The sequence below is a fragment of the Canis aureus genome, chromosome X (genome assembly GCF_053574225.1).
Source record: "Canis aureus isolate CA01 chromosome X, VMU_Caureus_v.1.0, whole genome shotgun sequence".
Lineage (NCBI taxonomy): Eukaryota > Metazoa > Chordata > Mammalia > Carnivora > Canidae > Canis > Canis aureus.
The window spans coordinates 64,010,680-64,033,330 of record NC_135649.1 but is presented as its reverse complement, the minus strand read 5'-3'; the positions used below and the strand labels follow the sequence as shown (position 1 = coordinate 64,033,330).

Sequence of the window (22,651 nt, the reverse complement as noted above, 5' to 3'; positions counted from 1 at the left end):
GCTCCCTGCGGCAAGCTTGATGTGGGACTCGATCCCCAGACCTCGGATCATGCCCTGAGCTGAAGGCAGATGCTCAACCGCTGAGCTACCCAGGCATCCCAGGACAGTAAGAAACTTAATTATAACCTCAAAATGAAATAACCTAGGCGCACCTGGGTGGCTCAGTCTGTTAAGTGACCAACCATTGGGCTCCGCATTTAGGGGGAATCTGCTTGAGATTCTCTCTCCCTCTGCTCCACCCCCTGCTCATGTGCTTTCTCTCTTAAATAAATGTTTTTTAAAAGAATGAAATAACCTAATATTACAATCCTAATTTAGTGTTTTAAATTCACCCCTCTTTATATGTTAATAAATAAGCTTAAGAATTTAGATTGTAAAATTTTATTGATATGGTCAAAAAGCAAACAGCCAGACACTTGATTATCTTTGCTATTACAATGTGTAATTTTGAAAAGTATTTTTAAATGCATAACAAATATTTAAAACATTACTAGAAAAGTAAATTAAGAGTCTACTTAAGGCACTTCAGATGAAAGTGAATTTCAAAATTTCCACAAAAGTAACTCTAAGTTTAGTAAATCTGCTTTCTACAGATTTTAGCCAGAATGCAATTCTTCTCCTTGCACAAGAAAAATGTGATCTTAAGGGAGAAAAAGCAAATACAAAAAAGTGTCATTCTTTCAATGCTCATGGCACATATCTAAAGCTATACAGATTACATGGCAGTAGTATTACCCTGGTCAGTCTGTACAAATCAGGGCATCTTCATACAAATCTCATAAGAATCACAGCATAAATTTATTTGGCCTGAGACAATTGCAAGAACAGCAGATAAGGAATCCAGAATCACACAATGTATAGGGAAGTATTTGACAAAAGTGGATCCACTAAAGAGTAAAAGGTCAAGTATATGCCCTGACCCAACAAATATTGGAACAAAAACAAAAAACCCATGTAAAACATTTCTTCTTAGGCAATTCATCTTTTCTGCAAATCTCTATTATACAAGACTTCTAGATCACATAGGAGAATTGTTAGATGGTGAATAGTAGGCAGAATATCACTTTAATGTAATACTTCTTTGATTTCTTTAAAAATTTTTCACAACCGTAATTATCATACTTTTATAATAGTGAAATTTCAGGATACTTTTCATAACTATGGGGGAGGTTATGGCTAGATCTAATGATAACCATCAACTTTCATTCTTCACAGATATTTTGTTAGCATCTATGGTTATTTCCACTGACAGAAAAAAAGACAAAACTCAAAACCTCTTCAAATGTTTACTGTTTCTCCACTTAAAGTGAAAGAATGAAGGCTAAAATAATAGCAAAAACATAACTTTCAGGAAACAATTTACTTTCTATTCATAGGCAACAACTCAGTATATCAGGATATGCTTTTCCAAACCTAGTCCTTTTCCTAAATACAAGGGTTAATGAAATATGCTTAACTAGATGAACCTATTTTTTGATGAGGTACAAATGAAGTAAGTGACAATCTCTAATTTGTAGAAACACTTTAGACCATTTTGAAGTTACACTGATTTTAGCACTAAGCTATGTTTTTAATAGAGGCCTACCTTAAATAAACTAAGGAGACAGAATGAACCTGAAATCTTTCCAAATAAAAGTAGTTAACACCACACTCATGCAAAAATCATAATCCTATACTTAGACTTTTTTTTCTGTACTTAGACTTTTTAATGTCTACAGTTACCAAGAAGCATAGCCAACACTGTATTTCAGTAGGAAACATGAAGGAGGGGGAGGACTGGCTAGTCTTCTTTTCTACAGGCTAGAAGTATCAGAAGATCACATAGCACATACAGTTTCTCTGTCCAAAAGGAAAGATGTACAAAGTATACACATCCATGCAAAGATGGAACAGCTAAGAATGCATCCTGATGCATTCATTTGTAAGAGGCATATGTAGGAACACCTGGTCAGGACTATTTTTTCCTCTATCTTTGGATAAGATAATATAAAATCAAGTGGCAAATAGTTAACTAAAGCAGTTTTGAACCCTGTTCTAATTAAAATGTAGTTATAAAATTTTTATAATGTACTTAATTCTACTAAATTAAATGTTACATAAAGTTCATCAGGAAGGGAAGGTTAAGAGAACTGTATCCAAATACTTCATGATTTTGACAAGAAATTGCTTGTTAAGGCACTACAAATCTTCTTTGGTTAAATGATTAACTATTTAAATCACTTGAAAAAAAGAGGTAATACAAAATACACAAATTACATTCTTCCTTTCAAACACACATACATTTTTCAATTTCCATTACTCCAGTGTCTACATATCTCTAGGATCCTCTTTAACTCATCAGAAAGCTGAAACAAAAATATTAAAGAATCTATTAGTTTCTGAACAAACAAAAGGCTTTATTTCTAATAAATATCTTGATTTTAGACAAAAGAGCATTTGGGTGCACATTTAATAAACTGAGTATTAATAACAAAAAGTGAGAAACACCAAGATATTAAGATAATCTTATGAGAGAAGGAAATAGACAAGAAGGAAATAGACATTAACTTGTTAAAATATCTCATGAAGAGATACTGATTAATAATTGGATCAACCATGGTGATAAAATAAACAACAGAAATCCAGCAAGATTACCCTTGTATCCAGGTTGTATTATATCTATAGAGGATAAGTTATTTTAAAATGACATACATAGAAGAATAAATCAAGAATCAAAAGTTCTGATAGGTTTTGTTCTTACAATTAAGTTACATTTGCCAGCTCAAGGGTCCATCAACTGACAAATGGGTAAAGAAGATATGGCATATATACACAGAATATTACTCAGCCATAAAAAGAATGAAATCTTGCCATTTGCAATGACATGGATGAGCCAGAGAGTATTATGCTAAGTGAAATAAGTCAGTTGGAGAAAGACAGATACTATATGATTTCATTCATATGTGGAATTTAAGGAATAAAACAAGCAAAAGGAAAAAAAGAGAGGCAAACCAAGAAACAGACTCTTAACTATAGAGAACAAACTGAGGGTTACCAGAACGGAGGTGAGGGAGGGGAGATAGCTTAAATAGGTGATGGGGATTAAATAATACACTTTTGATGAGCATCAGGTATTGTAAGGAAGTGTTGAGTCACTATATTGTACACCTGAAATTAATATTACACTATATGTTAACTAACTGGAATTTAAATAAAAAATTGAAATAAAATTAATTTTGCAAGAAAAATGCTAAAGAAGATTAATTTATATTGTTCATTAACATGCATGTCATTAAGACATGCAGCAATGTCAAAATGAATCAATCAGGGAATTGTTCAAAATTGTCCACTAAGGGGGCGCCTGCATGGCTTAGTTGGTTAAACACCTGACTCTTGCTTTTGTTCAGGTCATCATCTCAGGATTGTGAGATTCAGCCCTAAGTCAGGCCCTGCACTAGGCATGGAACCTGCTTGAGATTCTCCCTCTACCTCTGCCCCTCTCCTTGTACACACGCTTGCTTTCTCTCTAAATAAGTAGATTTTAAAAATTATCTATTAAAAACATGTTAAAGGTAATATGAAGAATGAATTCTCTCAAAAGTATCACTTGATATACTTTATCTTTATTGTTCATAATCCTTTATGCAACAGAACATTGTTACATTAAAAGAACATGAATTATGGTACCTGGCACTCAGATTTTAAAACTCACAACATCCCCCATTATGTAGGTACCTTTCTTGTGACTATTAACAAAATAAAATCAAGAATTTATGATCAGGAGAGTAATTTATTTCCTGAGCCTTAGAGATCTCTATGAAGATCCAATTAGATCTTCTTAAACAATCTTTCTTATACTCTCTATAAACTGGGTTCTAATCAAATGTTCTGTTTATGCTCTAAAGAGCCCTGAAAAGTAGAGGTGTGAGTAATTTTAAAATACATTCAAAATCATTTGCTCAAGAGAAAGTAGAGTATGCAAAGTATAAAATATTCTAATCATTAAATGTTTTTTAGATTTCTAGATTAAATTAGACGATGTAAGAATGACCCTCAAAGATGTTCCTGAGAAATCACATACTATTGTCCAATATATAATATTTATCTTGAGTTAATTTTTACATGCAACATACCTAAGTTAAAGCCTATGTCTGCTTTGGAAGCTAGGATACTTTGGAGGTAAAGCAAAAAGAGCAACATCAACTCTAATCATTGTCACTATATAAATGTAAAATAATCATACCTATATGGATATCCATGATATTTAGATCTGAAAATAGAGAGCATCCAACTGAAGAATAATACAACAAGTGCAATACCAGCCACACACATTACTGTAGAAAAACAAAAGAAGTGTAAAACGAGCATGTTAAGTATAATAAAGAACTAGGGCGTAAATTTTAGTCTACACTTCCAAGAATGAAAAGCAAAGGACATAATTTAGTGGTAAACCTCAATGTTCCAAAAAATTTTCATGACCATTCTTTTTTTTTAAGATTTTATTTATTCATGAAAGACAGAGAGAGAGAGAGAGAGAGAGAGGCAGAGAAACAGGGAGAGGGAGAAGCAGACTCCATGCTGGGAACCTGATGTGGGACTCGATCCCGGGACTCCAGGATCACACCCTGGGTGGAAGGCAGGCGCTAAATCGCTAAGCCATCCAAGGCATCCCATTCATGCCCATTCTTATATCTTCAGGAATCTGTCTTTCCATTTAATTTGATCCATTACAATATAATAGAGTAGTTCCATTTATACACTTGTGCAATTGCATGAAATAATAAATTCCTGGGGTGCCTGGGTAGCTCAGTGGATGAGCATTTGCCTTTGACTCAGGTAATGATCCTGGGGTCTTGGGATCAAGTCCTGCATCCGGCTCCCTGCTCAGCTGGAAGCCTGCTTCTCCCTCTGCCTGTCACTCTCCCTGTTTGTGCTGTCAAATAAATAAAATCTTTTAATAAATGAAATAAAAAATTTCTTTAAAGCCATTACAGTGAAGAATTTAGTGTGAGAGATGTGCCTTGGTGACTCAGTTAAGCATCCAACTCTTGATTTCAGCACAGGTCATGATCTCAGGGTTGTGAGACTGAACCTCAAGTCAGCCTCCATGCTCGGCAGTCTGCTTTTCTCCCTCTCCCCCAAATGATGTGAGCACTCGCCTGGTCTCTAATAAATAAATAAGTCTTTAAACAAGAATTTAATGTTAGAAAGTTTTACTACTGACAATAAATCACTCACTTATGAAATTTCTTCGGAAGTCTTAAAAGTGGCCTTATTGTATTGACTTAAAGACATCTGACAATATCACTGTGACAGCCTCAGTTGAAAGTACTTTATTTATAGGTAACTACAATGCCTATATAAGGAACTCATTCAACATGGATTCCTCATTTGAATAATGAGGAGGAAAATACCATGAATCCTAGTCCTAAATTCAGAGCTCTTTCCATTAATCTCATGTGCTGTGATTTAGCATAGCAATTAATACTCTTAACTCTAGGGGCAATCCCGGGTGGCTCAGCGGTTTAGCGCCGCCTTCAGTCCAGGTTGTGATCCTGGAGACGGGGATCGAGTCCCATGTCAGGCTTCCTGCATGGGGCCTGCCTCACTCTCTCTGTGTCTCTCATGAATAAATAGGTGAAATCTTAAAAAAAAAAAAAAAAAAAAACTTAACTCTGGATGCTGACCCCACAGTGCTCAAGTGTGATTCTCATAACTAGAGGCTCTTCGAGTCTTAAGACTAAGACTGGCTAAGAAGCATAAAGGTGGGGATGTGGGAAAGCATGTGTGCTACAACAGTGGAAGTTCTAGGGAAACATACTTATTGGCTGACACTAAAAACAACTCTTAGTCTTGTTATACTTAGGCACAATTCTTTTTCCTTTTAAAATTTTCACATAATATGATTAGGGGTTAAAATGTAAATTTTAAATATATATTCTTTCTGAGTATTAACACATGACCATTGTGTTAGAAGTCTTTATTATCAGGGGTCCCTGGGTGGCTCAGCGGTTGACCACCTGCCTTCGGCCCAGGGTGTGATCCTGGAGTCCCGGGATTGAGACCCATATCAGGCTCCCTGCATAGGGCCTGCTTCTCCCTCTGCCTGTGTCTCTGCCTCTCTGTGTGTGTCTCTCATGAATAAATAAATACAATGTTAAAAAAAGAAGTCTGTATTATCTAATACGCACACACACACACCCCTCTGTGTGTGTGTGTGTGTGTATATATATATATATATGTATTCTATGTTTTTCACATAATATATCTAAAAGTATTTAGGGCAGTTTCTATATAATAAATGTTAAGTAATTATTATTATTTGTGATTATTAGGTTAGAATCTTAGGAGTAGATCAAATTGTGATTATTTTAATATGTCACCAAAATGTCTTCTAATTTAAATTCATGCTACCAGTGTAGTATCCAAAGGGGCTTTTCCCAATAATGAATACTGAAATAGGCAAGTTTTTAAAAATTAGGCAATGAAAAGATGTTGACTAGATTAAAAAATTAATATACTACTTTTATTTTTGCAATATGTAAAAATTCATTTCAGTTCAGCAAAATAAGAATATCCCAAATTTGAAATCCAGTGCCATCATCTTTTTTCAAAGGAAAAAGTATACATACTATATTTAACTAGGTTAATTTGATGACATTTACCTTTTTAGCCATAAAAGAAAAACTCTGATTTAAACATATTTTAATATATACATATATATAAATATATTTTTTAAGATTTTATTTATTTATTCATAGACAGAGAGAGAGAGGCAGAGACACAGGCAGAGGGAGAAGCAGGCTCCATGCGCAGGGAGCCCAACGCGGGACGATCCTGGGTCTCCAGGATCACACCCCAGGCTGCAGGTGGTACTAAACTGCTGCGCCACCGGGGATGCCCCTATATATAAATATTTAAAATAAATATATAAAGAGTCCATCCAAACCAACAGAAAAAGTGCTAATAATAATAAATGGCAAAAGACAAAAAGACTTGTTATGGAAGGGAAAACACAAACTGCTTGATAAATGTCTAAAAAAACCATTCAACTTCATTAATAACCAAAGAAGTACAAAAAAAAAATGGAGCATTTTCCCTTATCTGATTAGGAGATATGTACACACATTTTTAATGAGCTAAGCTAGTCATGACAAAATTACTGTAAAATGAGCATTCTTTTTTTAAGATTTTATTTATTCATTCATGAGAGAGACACAGAGAGAGAGGCAGAGACATAGGCAGAGAGAGAAGCAGGCTCTATGCAGGGAGCCCGATGCGGGACTTGATCCCGGGACTCCAGGACCACGCCCTGGGCCGAAGACAGGCACTAAACCGCTAAGCCATCCAGGAATCCCCTCCTTTTTTTAAATAAATATTTATTTATTCATGAGAGACACAGAGACACAGGTAGAGAGAGAAGGCTCCATGCAGGGAGCCCAATGTGGGACTCGATCCCAGGACTCGAGGATCAGGCCCTGCGCCAAAGGCAGACGCTCAACCACTGAGCCACCCAGACGTCCCTCTTTTTTTCTTTTAAACAAGAATTCTTAAATATCACTAGTAGGAATCTAAACTATCATAACATCTGGGGAAACAATTTGGCATCATCAGTTTAAAACATCAAGGGGATTAAAAATACGAATATAGAGGACTTTACAGTGATTCTACTTCTAGAAATCTACCTTGGGGAATTAATTGAAATGAGAATAAAGCTTAATATACTATGGAAGTCCCTAAGGAAATATTTATTATAATGGAAGTTAGGGGAATAAACCTAAATGTTTAGCAGAATCAGAATGGATAAGTAAATTACAACACAAAGTACAACTTTTAAATCATGTGTAGGGAAATATTTATCAGTTAATTACTTAACTCCAGTTACAAGGGGGGGTACAAGATTCAAAATCTTATTTTATTTTATTAAGATTTTATTTATTTATTCGAGAGAGAGAGAGAGAGAGAGAGGCAGAGACAGGCAGAGGGAGAAGCAGGCCCCATGCCGTGAGCCTGATGCGGGACTCGATCGGGCGACTCCAGGACCTCGCCCTGGGCCAAAGGCAGGCGCCAAACCGCTGAGCCACCCAGGGATCCCCTTATTTTATTTTTTAAAGATGTTATTTATTTACTCATGAGAGACATAGGCAGAGGGAGAAGCAGGCTCCCTGTGGGGAACCGGATGTGGGACTTGATCTCAGGACCCCAGGATCACGCCCTTAGCCAAAGGCAGACACTCAACAATCAAGCCACCCAGATGTCCCAGATTCAAAATCTTATAAGCAGCTTTACATTTGTTTTTGTAAATGTGAGAAACTCTATTAAAACATTAAAATTTTTACTTCTCGGCAGCTCGGGTGGCTCAGCGGTTTAGTGCCGCCTTCAGTCCAGAGCATGATCCTGGAGACCCCGGGTCGAGTCCCATGTTGGGCTCCCTGCATGGAGCCTGCTTCTCCCTCTGCCTATGCCTATGCTTTTCTTTCTCTCTTTCTCTCTCTCTCTCTCATGAATAAATAAATAAAATCTTAAAAAATATATTAAAAAATAATAAAATAAAATAAAATTTTTACTTCTCAATGATGGAATAATGGGGAACTCTCCCCCTAAATGTTTCATGTTGACTTCCCCTCACATTTTTTACAGTTAGTATATATTATTCTTAAAATAATAAAGAATATAAAATAACATTTTTAAGAATATGAAATAACTAAGGTGGGGAAATGATTAAGAGGACATTCTTATTTTCTGTATTAAAGGCAGAACTGGCTGAGTGAAGTAAGTCAGTCGGAGAAGGACAAACATTATATGTTCTCATTCATTTGGGGAATATAAATAATAGTGAAAGGGAAAATAAGGGAAGGGAGAAGAAATGTGTGGGAAATATCAGAAAGGGAGACAGAACGTAAAGACTGCTAACTCTGGGAAACGAACTAGGGGTGGTAGAAGGGGAGGAGGGCGGGGTGTGGGAGTGAATGGGTGACGGGCACTGGGTGTTATTCTGTATGTTAGTAAATTGAACACCAATAAAAAAAATAAAAAAAAAATTTTTAAAAAGGAAAAAAAAAATAAAGGCAGAACTGTTATATAACATTGTCAACTATACTTCAATTAAAAATTAAAATTAAATAAAAAATAAATGTTGAATTGTTACATTTTGGCATAACTTACTTTTTCGCTTTCCAATGTCCATGTCAGATGTAGCAGCTTCACATAACAGCACCATCCCTAAAGTAACCCCACCATCTTAGAAAAATTGTTTAAGGAGAAATGCACACAGACATAAAAGACATAGCACTTTAATATTCCTATTCTTTCATTTAGAAAATTACAATGAATATATAAATCTTCAACTTTCAATTATAAGAAAACTATTACTAAAATAAGGAATCCTTATGAATGCATTAAATGTCACTGGATTGCTCTTTAAAACAATTTTATGTTATGTGAATTTTACTTTAATAAAAAATGGGTGATTAAAAAATAAAATAGGGAATCTTGTATCTATACAGCATTACAATTATTTACTATGAAGGTATAATAAAAAATATTAAGATTGGAAAATTACTTCATTTATACAAATGAAAATCAGTATTTTAAACAAATGTCTGTCCCACTATAATTTACAGATGAAATGAGTTCTCCTGACATGTACTTTGAAATAACCTTCTTGGACATTCTTTCAACTATTGCTCCAGCCTTGTATATACTTTATTTTATTTTGTTTTGTTTTAAGTAGGTTCCATGCCTAGCATGGAACCCAATGTGGGGCTTGAACTCATAACCCTGAGATCAAGACCTGAGCGGAAATCAAGAGTTGGACACTTAACCAACTCCATCACCCAGGTGCCCTAATAAATTTTAAAACATCCTTTTTGAATATTCAACCACCCTCCATAATACACTTGAAATGTGCACCATTTGGAAAGAACAGCAACTAATTTTTATTTTAAAAATAACTTTTCAAAAAAAAGTAATTTTTCAAAAATTCTCCAAAATGTCAACAATCAACCTCTAAAGCACAAATTACTACTAAACTACTTAAGTTTGTCCTATTCTAATAAAAAAGAGAATCCTATTATGTCATTACCTCACTTTTATTCACCTTAATATGGGAACTACATAAATACAAAATAGGGCAGCCCGGGTGGCTCAGTGGTTTAGCGCAGCCTTCAGCCCAGGGCCTGATCCTGGAGACCCAGGATGGAGTCCCACGTCGGGCTCCCTGCATGGAGCCTGCTTCTCTCTCTGCCTGTGTCTCTGCCTCTCTCCCTATGTCTCTCATGAATAAATAAATAAAATCTTTTTAAAAAATACAAAACATACCTGCTCATGCAAATAAGTTAAACATGGCATGGTTGAATGCTAAAATAAGCAGAGTTGAATTTTAAAGTAAATATAATGTGTTCTAGTAGAAAAGAGATTCACACTGCAGTTTAGTAAATACAAACAGCAGTTAAAAATGCCCAAATCGGGATCCCTGGGTGGCGCAGCGGTTTGGCGCCTGCCTTTGGCCCAGGGCGCGATCCTGGAGACCCGGGATCAAATCCCACATCGGGCTCCCAGTGCATGGAGCCTGCTTCTCCCTCTGTGTCTCTGCCTCTCTCTCCCTCTCTCTCTGTGACTATCATAAATAAATTAAAAAAAATGCCCAAATCAATTCTGCATACACTCATGCACATTGTAGGCTACTTCATGTGAGTATGATTAAACAGAAAGGGAAAAATAGGTATTCAGATAAGGCCTGTATTTATAATTGGCTGTATAGCTTGTCTAGTTATCCCTTCACTACCATCTTGTACTCTCTTGTCAATAGCCGTTTTTTTAGGGATGATGCCCATTCATCATGCCTTTAGTTGCTTAGACAAGTTGTCTTCTCCAATGATTATTTTTTCTTACTGAGGTTCTTTATATCCAGATACATGTAAAGATTGATCATTTCTATAGGCTTTTGTTACAGGGTATTTTTTTTTAAGATTTTATTTATTCATGAGAGACAGAGAGAGAGGCAGAAACACAGGCAGAGGGAGAAGCAGGCTCCCATTAGGGAGCCCGATGTAAGACTCAATTCCAGGACCCCAGGATCACAACCTGAGCTGAAGGCAGACACCTAACCGACTGAGCCACCCAGGTGCTCCATATACGTTTTCTTAGAATGAGCTTTCTATCCTGCAATATACCACCAATGTCTTTGTGTGTTCTCAGTTAACAAGAGCTGTGATTTACTAGTATATGCATTGTTTCATTTTATTTTTAAAAGATTTTATTTATTTATTTGAGAGAAGAGAAAGAGTGGGGGCTGGCAGTGGGAGAAGGAGAAGAAGAGGACCTCAGGCAGACTCCGTGCTGAGCATGGAGCCCGACCCAGGGCTCAATATCAGGACCCTGTGATCACAACCTCAGCCAAAGGCAATAGTTGGACCCTTAATTGACTGAGCCATCCAGGCGCCCATTTACTGACTCTTTAAACTTTTACTGACACTATTACCTGGCAGGCACTATTAGCTGTTGGAATTTAAAAGCTGTACAAAAGACAGACACTTCCTTGGACAAATTTACAATCTAGTTAAGGATATCAGTAATGAAATAAATAATAAATACCTAATCATGATTAAATGTTACTATGGGAGAACTGAATAGAAACTAGAGTAAGTAGTATTCTATTACATATAAGAAGTATGCTATTAAAAGAGCTAGTAGAATTAAAGTATATTTAATAAGATGAAAGCAAAGATAATTGCATAAAATGAGGTATAATTCCAAAATTGTGGGAAAATGTTTCAATTATGTACTTTATTATTGTCCAAAGTAATTTAAACAATGACCTAAAATTTCTTTGCCTACTGAATTAGTTTTAAAAAATGAGAATACATAATGATAGATAGATTTGTTGGAGCTATCAGTGCGCATATTTTGACAGCAATCCTCCTTCCTTTTTTTTTTTTTACGCCAAAACCTTTTGGAAAACAGTTTGGACTGTTTTCCAAAAAAACAGACAAGAAAAACTGACAGATTTGTACACCTTGCTTCAAACCTTACTTCTGGGAATTTGAAGATATGCCAAATTACTTTTATATGCAAGTAAACATTCTTTGCAACATTCAACGATAAAATAATAATTGAATTATGATATACCCATTCTATAAATATTAAGAATGATCACTATTTTTCCTTTTCCTTGCCTTTATTTTATTTACCTGTAATTCTCATGCAACTTTTGTAACTATAAAGGCCATACAACTACATAGAAAATGCTTATGAGGGGGCATCTGGGCGGATCAGTCAGTTAAGTGTCTGCCGTTAGCTCAGGTCATAATCTCAGGGTCCGGGGATCAAGCCCTGAGTAAGGTTTCCTCTTCCACTGCCCCTCCCTCAGCTTGTGCTCACTCTCTCTCAAATAAATAAAATCTTTAAAAAAGAAAAAGAAAATGCCTATATTAATAAACCAAACTGCATACTAAGTATGTCTATAACTACAAACAAAGGAACACCCCTCCAAAACAACCAAGCAAATGGAAGTGAATATGCAAAAATAAACCTAGATTCTAATATTAGGGTTTTAGATCATGAGTGAAAATTTTCTAATCTGCTGTTTTATTTTTTTAACTTAAATATATTTAATGTATAATCCCATTTGTGTAAAGTTAAAAAATAAGTAAAACTAATTCATATCGTTAGCCATCAGGAAAGTAGTTACCTTTGGGTAGGAAGTTAGCAATCAGGAGGGAGTCATGAGATTGGAGATGCTTTGGGATATGAGTAAAGTTTTATTTCATCAACTGAGTGCTGGTTACAGAGTTGTGTTCACTTTCTTTTTTTTTTTTTTATTTATTCATGATAGTCACACGGAGAGAGAGAGGCAGAGACACAGGCAGAGGGAGAAGCAGGCTCCAAGCACCGGGAGCCCGATGTGGGACTCGATCCCGGGTCTCCAGGATCGCGCCCTGGGCCAAAGGCAGGCGCCAAACCGCTGCGCCACCCAGGGATCCCCACTTTCTTTTTTTTTTTAAGGATTTTATTTATTTATTCATGAGAGACACACAGAGAGAGAGAGAGGCAGAGACACAGGCAGAGGGAGAAGCAGGCTCCATGCAGGGAGCCCGACGTGGGACTTGATCCCGGGACTCCAGGATCATGCCCTGGGCTGAAGGCAGACGCTAAACCGCTGAGCCACCCAGGGATCCCTGTGTTCACTTTCTGAAAATTTATCAAACTATACACTGCACTTATGAATTGTGAACATTTTTGCATGAATACAGTAATCAAAGAAAAATGTTTAAAATATAATTTTAAGTTGCTTAGTGGATCAGGCAACTCATATAATTTGCTTTATTAATCATGTAGTAAATTATACAATGTTAAAATAATGATAAATATGTGGATATTTTCCAAACTCATAACTACTAGCTAGTAGCAGTATCATTCTATTAGTTCTTATCAACATGGTAACTTTTGAGTTTTGAGTCTTTAGGCTTTGTGACCATTTAAAAAATAAGGGATTTTTAGTCTTCCATAAAGTTTCCTACCTCTAACAAAGTTAAATAGCTTTATTTATCATCTCACCATCATACCCAGTACACAGTATTTATTTATTTTTAAAGGTTTTATTTATTTATTCATGAGACAGAGAGAGAGAGAGAGAGAGAGGCAGAGACACAGGTAGAGGGAGAAGCAGGCTCCATGCAGGGAGCCCGACGTGGGACTCGATCCGGGGTGTCCAGGATCAGGCCCTGGGCTGAAGGCGGTGCTAAACTGCTGAGCCACCCAGGCTGCCCAAGTACACAGTATTTAAGGCAGTATCTTATAACTTGTAAATCTCTATTTATCCCAACACTATAAGCTCCTTAGACAAATCATGCATTCACAGAATCTAGCAAAATAATTGCTCAGAAAGTATTACGCAAGCCTTCCTAACCACTACGAAGAAATCAAAAACAAAATAAGGGGGAAAATATCACCCTAAAAAAAAATCCCCATTTTGCATATGATTGACCAAACTTACAAGAAAAGTTGTATTTCCAAAAATAAACTATTGGGACTTTATCAAGATAAAAAGCTTTTGCACAGCAAAAGAAACAATCAACAAAATTAAAAGGCAATCTACAAGAGTGGTTGGGTGGCTCAGTTTGTTAAGTGTCCAACTCCTGATTTTGGCTCAGGTCATAATCTCTGTGTCGTGGGATCAAGTCCCACATCAGGCTTCGTACTTAGCAGTGAGTTGCTTCTCTTTCTCTCTCTCCCTCCCTCACTCATGCTCTCTCTCTAAAAACTAAATAAATCTTTTCAAAAAGGGGCACTTTATGGAGTGGGAGAAGATACTTGCAAATGACATATCTAATAAAGGGTTAGTATCCAAAATATATAAAGAATTTATAAAACACAACATCCAAAATCAAACAATCCAGTTAAAAAATGGGCAGAAGACACAAATAGCTATTTTTCCAAAGAAGACCTACAGATGGCCAGCAGACACATGAAAATATGCTCAACATCACTCATAGGGAAATGCACATCAGAACTACAATGAAATAGGGATGCCTGGATGGCTCAGCAGTTGAGTGTCTGTCTTTGGCTCGGGTCATGATCCCGGGGTCCTGGGATCGAGTCCCACATCAGGCTCACTGAGGGGAGCCTGCTTCTCCCTCTGCCTGTGTCTCTGCCTCTCTGTGTGTCTCTCATGAATAAATTAATTAATTAAAAAACCCCTACAATGGAATATAACACCTTACACTAGTCAGAATGGCTAACATTAACAACACAAGAAACAACAGGTGTTGGTGAAAGGGAATGGAGGTATGGAGAAAAGGGAACCCTTCTACACTGTTGGTGAGAGTGCAAATTGGTGCAGCCACTCTGGAAAATAGTATGGAGTTCCTGAAAAAACTATAAATATAACTACCCTACGATGCAGCAATTGCACTACTAGGTATTTACCCAAAGGATAAAAAAAAAAATATATTGATTTGAAGGAATACATGTGCCCCAATATTTATAGCAGCATTATCAACAATAGCCAAACTGTGGAAAGAACCTAAATGTTCATTGACTAATGAATGGATATAGAAGTAGCTTATATATATAATGGAATATTATCCAGTTATTAAAAAAATGAAATCTTTCATTTGCAACGATGTGGATGGACCTAGAGAGTATTATGCCAAGCAAAATAAGTCATCATCCAGAGAAAGACAAATATCATATCATTTCACTCATATATGGAATTTAAGAAACAAAAGAAATGAAAATGGGGGGGAGAGGTAAACCAAGAAGCAGGCTCTTAACTATAGAAAGCAAACCGATGGTTACCAGAAGGGAGGTGGATGGGGGGATGGGTGAAATAGGTGATGGGTATTAAGGAGAGCACTTGTGATGAGCACCAGGTGTTGAATATAAGTGTTGAATCACTAAATTCTAAACATGAAACTAAATTTACACTGTATGTTAACTGGAATCTAAATTAACACTTGGAAAGGACAGAAATGCTGTATTTCAATAGGCTTGCTATCTGTTCCAAATGTATGTGAAATCTTAAATAATGTTTAACCTTTAGACAGAAGGAAAAAGTAAGAATATTTCAATGTCTTAAACTTCTTGTATAATTATACTTAAAAATTTAGGACAAAACTTAGGAGAGAATTTTGGCAGTCCTACAGTGTTAAGGAGACAATGATTAAGGTTCAGGTTCTACCAGAAAGAATGACAAGGTTCATACAGTGGCTCTCAGTTGAAAGCCATGGATGGGGAGGATGGAGAAAATAGGAGAAAAACAATACTGAAGAGACAGTAACCAAACATTTACCAAAATGAATTAAGAGTACTGACCCACAGATTTAGGAAATTCTGCCACCCAGAAAATAGAAGCAATATAAATAAAAATATTAGGAAAAAAGTCTTAAAATCCATCAGAGAATAAAAGATACACTGCCTTCAAAGAACAATAAGAATTAAATCTGATTTTTCCCAGAAACTATGGAAGTAAAAGACAATGAAATAACAATTCCAAAGTGCTTAAAGAAATCTAGAAATCTATACATGGTAAAATATTCTTAAAAATGAAGGAGAAATACAAGTTTTTTTTGGAAAAATTAGGACAAAGCTACAGAACAATAAACCACAGATAACTTATTGTTTTATAATTGTATCTGCTCTTTTGCTACATTGTTCAATTTCAAACCATTGAGACCATTTCCAGACACTGAAAAATTTCCAAGTTATAACAGTTAATACACCAAACAATAAATAAGCTTTTTCAACTTAAATTTTGAAATAATTTGAAATAAGTAAGATGGAGAAAGACAAATTTGTATGATCTCTCTTATATGTGGAATCTGAAAACAAATTTCACAGATACACACACACACACACTCATACATATAGATAACAGATGGGTTGTTGCCAGAGCAGAGCAGTAAGGGATGGGAGAAGTGGATGAACTTTTTTTTAGTTTAAATAAGCTATTCTGAATAAGAAATAAATTTTAGGATTTGAAAGAACATATGGTTGAATATTTTTCTTCCAGTTTAACTTCTCATCATAGGGAATATTTATTATTAGATAAATAATAATAAACAGCTTGGGCTACAACTAATTCCAATATGTCACTGTTAGTACCCCTTGGCGAGAAGTACAATTCTAGAAATCTAGAATCGTTACATTTGTTTAACTTGTTGGTTTGTTCTAGAGAATCACTGCTTATATATTTGGGAGAGGAGAGAGAAACTGTGTTCAGTAATACTATGAAATTTAGACTCTTCCTTATCTGATGTTACTGTTAACTATCCTTGCAGCTTACAGAGGCATCAATTTTCAAATGTGAGAAAGTAACAATCAGCCCTGCCATTCAAGAAAATGGGACAACACATAAAAAGCAGCTACAAATTTTACAGGAAATAATATTTCTACTTAGGACATGCTGCAGCTGTAAAATGTCAAAATAACTCCTGTCTTTGAGTAACTACTGTTTTCTTATTCAATAATGAGTAAGATGTCTAAAATTGTAGACTGATTCAAATTATATTACTAAGAAGGAAACAATCCATTCTTGCCTGGAGGATCTAAGTCATTCAACATGCAAGTAGAATTTCTAAATAGTCCTGATTTACAACTAAAGTACAGAGCTTCATATAAAGTTTGTGAAGACAAAATCCCATATTCATTTGAATTTTGTATAGTTTTCAAGAAACAGAACCCTGTGTCCACTTCAGTCCAGACCCAATGCTGATCCCTTTTCACTTAGCCTGGTTGTTTTTCTTTAAGTTTATTAAAACATTGCTTCATTTACATTTTACCTAAGCTTCACCCTTCCTCCAAATTTTATAATAACTCTATCTTTCCTTAGGTAAGATGTCCCATGGTTCTTCGGTGTGCAGTCTTCCTTGCAGAAATGATCAATAAACCTGGCTTTATTAGACTGCAGGTTTGTCTCTGGTGGTGTTCAGCTGATTATACTAAGATAGATGACATAGAAATATGATTCTAAAGATACTACAACTTGCATTAATAAGAGAGCAGCCTCAATCACTGTAGAGAAAATATGAGAATGTGAGAAAACAGATAAATTAAAATGCAGCACTAAGGACTTATTATAAAAAGAGGATACTAAAAAGAAGAACAATGTGTGTTTCAGCTACAAACTGGGCTTGACTGCTTCCATGGATATAATTCTGGAGGGAAGAAAAAAGACAAAATTGAATCTTTAAATACATATTAACTTTTGGTATTCAAAAATTTGAATTTGAATGAAATTTTGAATTTCATTCAAAATCCTAAAATGGGCTATTTTCAAGCCCTAGTAAATTATTAATTAACCTGAAATATATAGACATTGGGTCTGTGGCATTCATCAATAAATAAAATGGACAAAATAAACACTACTTGTGTCATTTATTATTCATCTTTTCATTGTATTTATACTATGTTTTCAACAACAGAATATAATGAGAAACCTAGTATTTCAGTGTACAAGTATAATAATGTAAAGTCCATGAAGACAAAGATTTTTCTTGTTTATCACCATAATAATACTTAGCCCAGTGCCTAGAAATAGTAGATGCTCAAGTACTTGAGCAATTATTCTATTTAGTTCAAGGCAGACTTTCATTCTTAGCCAGCTTAGTCAAAAGGACTCACCAAATGTGAGTCTTTAGGTAAGGAACCTTCCACTTTTAAGAGCACATTTCAGTAAGTGAAGCTCATTATCCAAGAGAATTGAAAAGTCAAAACTAAACCTAGTTCCTTTATATCTTGGCAATGGTGTCACAAAATAATAATTATTAAGGTTAACTTTGGAATATAATAGAAAGAAATTCTAGACTTTCCTTACCACATGTCCTGTGTGGGGATTTTTATGAGCATATGGTGGTCCTCTTATATGGTTCCACATTTGACCAGATGTCATAGCAAGCACAAAGCACTAGGACACAAAAGTAAGGAAATACTTATATGACATGGTTCAGCCACTCCTATACTGATTAGACTAACAAGTTTATGAAAAGTACGTCTGTTCAAGTAATACATGAGCCAAAATTTTTTTTCAGATGAATAATTTTTTATTAAGGTTTATATTTCACAACAATCAGTAGTATTTACTCTGAAAGGAAAACCCTTTTTTAAAATTACAAATAAACTGACAGATGTTTAAAAATTAAAAACTGAAAAGCCTTTAAGAAGATTATTCTCAAAAGAACTGCCTATTTTCTTAGGGGTGACATTCTATCATTTAGGTTGAACCAAAATGGAGTACAACGAGTTCCTCCAAACTCTGGCCATCCTAATAAAATAATGGAGGAAACAGACTGATTTTAAGGCATGAAATAAAAACATAGGGCAGCCCCAGTGGCTCAGCGCCACCTTCAGCCAGGGTGTGATTCTGGAGACACAAGATCAAGTCCCACATCAGGCTCCCTGCATGGAGTCTGCTTCTCCCTCTGCCTGTGTCTCTGCCTTTCTTTCTTTCTCTCTCTGTCTCTCTCTCTCGTGTGTGCCTCTCATGAATAAATAAATAAAATCTTAAAAAAAGAAATAAAACCATATAAAATCCCTTCTTACAGGTAAGAAATAAAACAAAATGTTACCTAACAGTACAATATTGTATGCAAATTACTTATTTATTTATTTATTTATTCATTCATTCATTCATTCATTCATTCATTCGACACAGAGCAAAAGAGAGGCAGAGACACAGGCAGAGTGAGAAGCAGGCTCTATGCAGGGAGCCTGACGCGGAACCCGATCCCAGGACTCCAGGATCACGCCCTGGGCCGAAGGCAGGCGCCAAACCTCTGAGCCACCCAGGCCCTTGGTGGTTTATTTTCTGAGCTTGTTATCTTTCTAGATATATTACAAAGTATCTAAAAATCATTGTTTTTTTTACTACTTATCTAAATACAGAATTATTTAAATTATCATAGTTCTTTAAATAATTTATCTCCTAAATAGTTTTCTGTATCAGTATTTGAAACACTTTTGTCTTGCTTTACACAAGACAGTATTCCTGAGAAATGTGTAAATTTTATTGAAAAAAAATCAAATATAGGGATGCTGTTATTTAAAATACATCTTATTTATTTTAAACTTATAAAATGTTAATTTTTATACATTTGACATACAACATTATATACATGTAAACAATTTTTGTTCTAAAATTCACTCATGGGGCATCCAGATGGCTCAGCTGGTTAAATGTCTGCCTTCGGCTCAGGTCATGATCCCAGGGTCCCAGGATAGAGCCCCACATCAGGCTCTGTGCTCAGCAGGGATCCTGCTTCTCCCTCTCCCTCTGCCACTCCCCTGCTTATGCTCTATCACTCTTGCTCTCTCTCAAATAATAAATAAAATCTTAAAAATTATTAAAATTCACATGCTGGGGTACCTAAGTGGCTCAGTAGGTTAAGCATCTGCCTTCAGTTCAGGTCATGATCCCTGGGTCCTAGAATCAAGCCCTGCATCAGGCTCCCTGATCATGGGGAGTCTGCTTCTCCCTCTCCCTATGTCCCTTCCCTTTCCCTCTGTCTGCACATACTCTCTCTCTCAAGTAAATAAATAAAATCTTTTTAAAAATTGAAAAAAAAAATTCACTCACCAAAGCTGCAAAAGCCCATCCAGTTTTATTAAAGAGAAATTCCATACTGCTTCTTCGAAGATACACCAGTCCACCAATAACAGCCAAAAGCAATCCCAACATAAGAGGACCAGCATAATTTGGAGGTCTAATTACTCTAATCTAATGGAAAGGAAAGAAAAAATGTTTTATGTATAAAATTTACTTATTAATTATATAGGTCAAACCAATTTGAAATGAAAGTAATCAAAATTAATGTGGTTATTGTTGTCATGAGCACTGGGGAAATGTTAAATCATTATATTTTATAGCTGAAACTAATATTACACTGTATGTTAACTAAAATTTAAATAAAAACCTCAGGGGCGCCTGGGTGGCTCAGTGGTTGAGTGTCTGTCTTCGGCTCAGGGCGTGGTCCTGGAGTCTCAGGATCGGGTCCCACATCAGGCTCCCCTCGAGGAGCCTGCTTCTCCCTCTGCCTGTGTCTCTGCCTCTCTTGTGTGTCTCTCATGAATAAACAAGTGAAATCTTTTAAAAATAAATAAATAGATAAATACTTCAAAAAAATTAGTATGGTTATACTTTCAGGGAAAATTTTAGTTTTTTCTTTTCATCCTAATCAAAATAGTCTATAATGTATCCTAAAATGGGATGGGATAAATATAATATTTTGTTTATAACATAAAATCTTTTAGATTAATAAGTATTTGCCAAGTACCCCTAGATAGTCTATGGACTTATTAATAAATAAGGTCAAAGGAGTGGTTTCCATATTAAATTCAATAAGGTAATAGAAGATGTTTTATAATCAGGATGATTCTGTTAAATGCTATTTATGAAGGGTCTGCCAAACTATTACCACCTCAGTGATATGGGGACGAGACCAATTAGGACCTCCTAGTAAGAATGGAAGTGGATAATGGAAAAGTAACTTTCTACAAAGTAGGGAAACTTACGTTGACATCAGTTCTGTCAGCAATCCACCGAGCAATCTGTTCAGCTGAAAAACCACGCACCTGCAACTCATATGTATCACCTCGCTTGGGTTTCCCTTTGGCAGGGAAGTTGATGAAAGTTGGAGCTGAATTCATGTTTAGCTGGAAAAAGAAAGAAGTCCATGAAAATATAAGTTATCAAGAAAATAATCTCAACAGTAAATATTAACTTGAATTTTAGGCATTTTAGAAAGGTGAGGAAGCTCAGGGTTAGGCAGGTTAAGTGATTTGCCTAAGGAAAGCGGTTAAGTGGCAAACTTAAGATTCAAACCCAAGGCTGCCACTGACCTTAATTTATACATTTTATTGACCAAATATTTATTCCTAGCTAAGAAACCTACACTTTACTCCCTTAGAATGGATAATCTCCCATATAAAAAACATTGTAATCTGTTCAGAAATTATGCAAAAAGAATACATTTGCAAGAACTATAATTGCCTTTTGTAGCTGAAGTAAGCTCCAAATAGGGTACATTCTGTTTTGAGTAAACAACATAATTCTCTAAAATTGCAGTGAAAATCAATAAAAATGGTAGTCATATGCAGGAACAGTTAATTCTAAAAGAATAATAAGTGTTTACTGGTTAAGTATCACATTTTTCAATTCTCTACAATGAGACCATAGTATGCTTAAAGAAGACAACGCTGGAATTACTAAGGTAAAGAAACCATAACTGGGGTGCCTGGATCGCTCAGCAGTTGAGCATCTGCCTTTGGTTCAGGGCATGATCCCGGAGTTCTGTGATTGAGTCCAGCATCGGGCTCCTTGCTAGGAGCCTACTTCTCCCTCTGCCTGTGTCTCTGCCTTTCTCTCTCTTTCTGTGTCTCTTATGAATAAATAAATAAAATCTTAAAGAAAAGAAACCATAACTAATTTATCTGCATTATATCTTTCCTGACATAACTGTAACACTTGCAGAAAATAGAAAGCCTAACTCTGGGAAAAGATGCTGACCAACAGATGCAAATATTCAAGTCCCTTCAACAGGTAACCCTGTAAAGGAGATTAGCTTGTATAAGACAATTATAATTTAAAGACATCAAACAATAAAACATTCCAACTCCCTTGATTTTATACTCATAATAGAACCTTCTAACAGTAATTGTTTAGACTTTCCCATAAGGAAGTAGGGTATGGTGATTAATGGATATGATTATTTAGGTCTCCTTGGCAGTATAATATGGCAAATTAATGAATTAATAAATGAGTCCTTTAGTTACCAATGTCCACGGATTTTTAGTTTTTAGTTTGGTGAGTGTACACAAGATCTCCAGAACTAGATAAATTATGGCTACATTGTTAAAAATTCAATTTTTGAATATGAAAAGCTAAGAATCAGATGGTGGACAGTGTTTACTCCACCAAACTGCTGCCCAAATTTTAAGATGAAATCTTTTAAAAAAAATTTTATGTATATATGTATGTAATCTCTACACCCAATGTAGGGGCTCTCGAACTCATGATCCTGAGATCAAAAGTCACATGTTCTTCCAACTGAGCCAGCCAGGTGCCCCTAAACCAAAATCTTCAATATTTAACTATACCACTTTTAGATTTTAAAAAAATGTATAAAAATCTAGGTAATATATGAACCCATATCCCTTGTGAAATTTTAAAAATTAC

General features: G+C 35.5%; 1 protein-coding gene across 2 annotated transcripts in view; it reads right to left on the bottom strand.

The window, feature by feature from the left end:
- The window catches only part of MAGT1 (magnesium transporter 1), a 65,017-nt gene that overhangs the window by 4,273 nt on the left and 38,093 nt on the right, over nucleotides 1-22,651 (bottom strand). The window contains exons 4-10 of one of the 2 annotated variants that reach the window (XM_077889492.1): nucleotides 20,989-21,129; nucleotides 20,054-20,194; nucleotides 18,296-18,385; nucleotides 17,573-17,636; nucleotides 9,145-9,219; nucleotides 4,223-4,313; nucleotides 366-2,345 (exon numbers count right to left, since the gene is read on the bottom strand). In XM_077889492.1, coding sequence (XP_077745618.1) covers nucleotides 2,330-2,345; nucleotides 4,223-4,313; nucleotides 9,145-9,219; nucleotides 17,573-17,636; nucleotides 18,296-18,385; nucleotides 20,054-20,194; nucleotides 20,989-21,129 — 618 coding nt within the window. In that variant the 3' untranslated portion in view covers nucleotides 366-2,329. Of the gene's footprint in view, nucleotides 1-365; nucleotides 2,346-4,222; nucleotides 4,314-9,144; nucleotides 9,220-17,572; nucleotides 17,637-18,295; nucleotides 18,386-20,053; nucleotides 20,195-20,988; nucleotides 21,130-22,651 lie in introns of those variants that run through there. The other variant, XM_077889493.1, reaches the window with a different exon arrangement.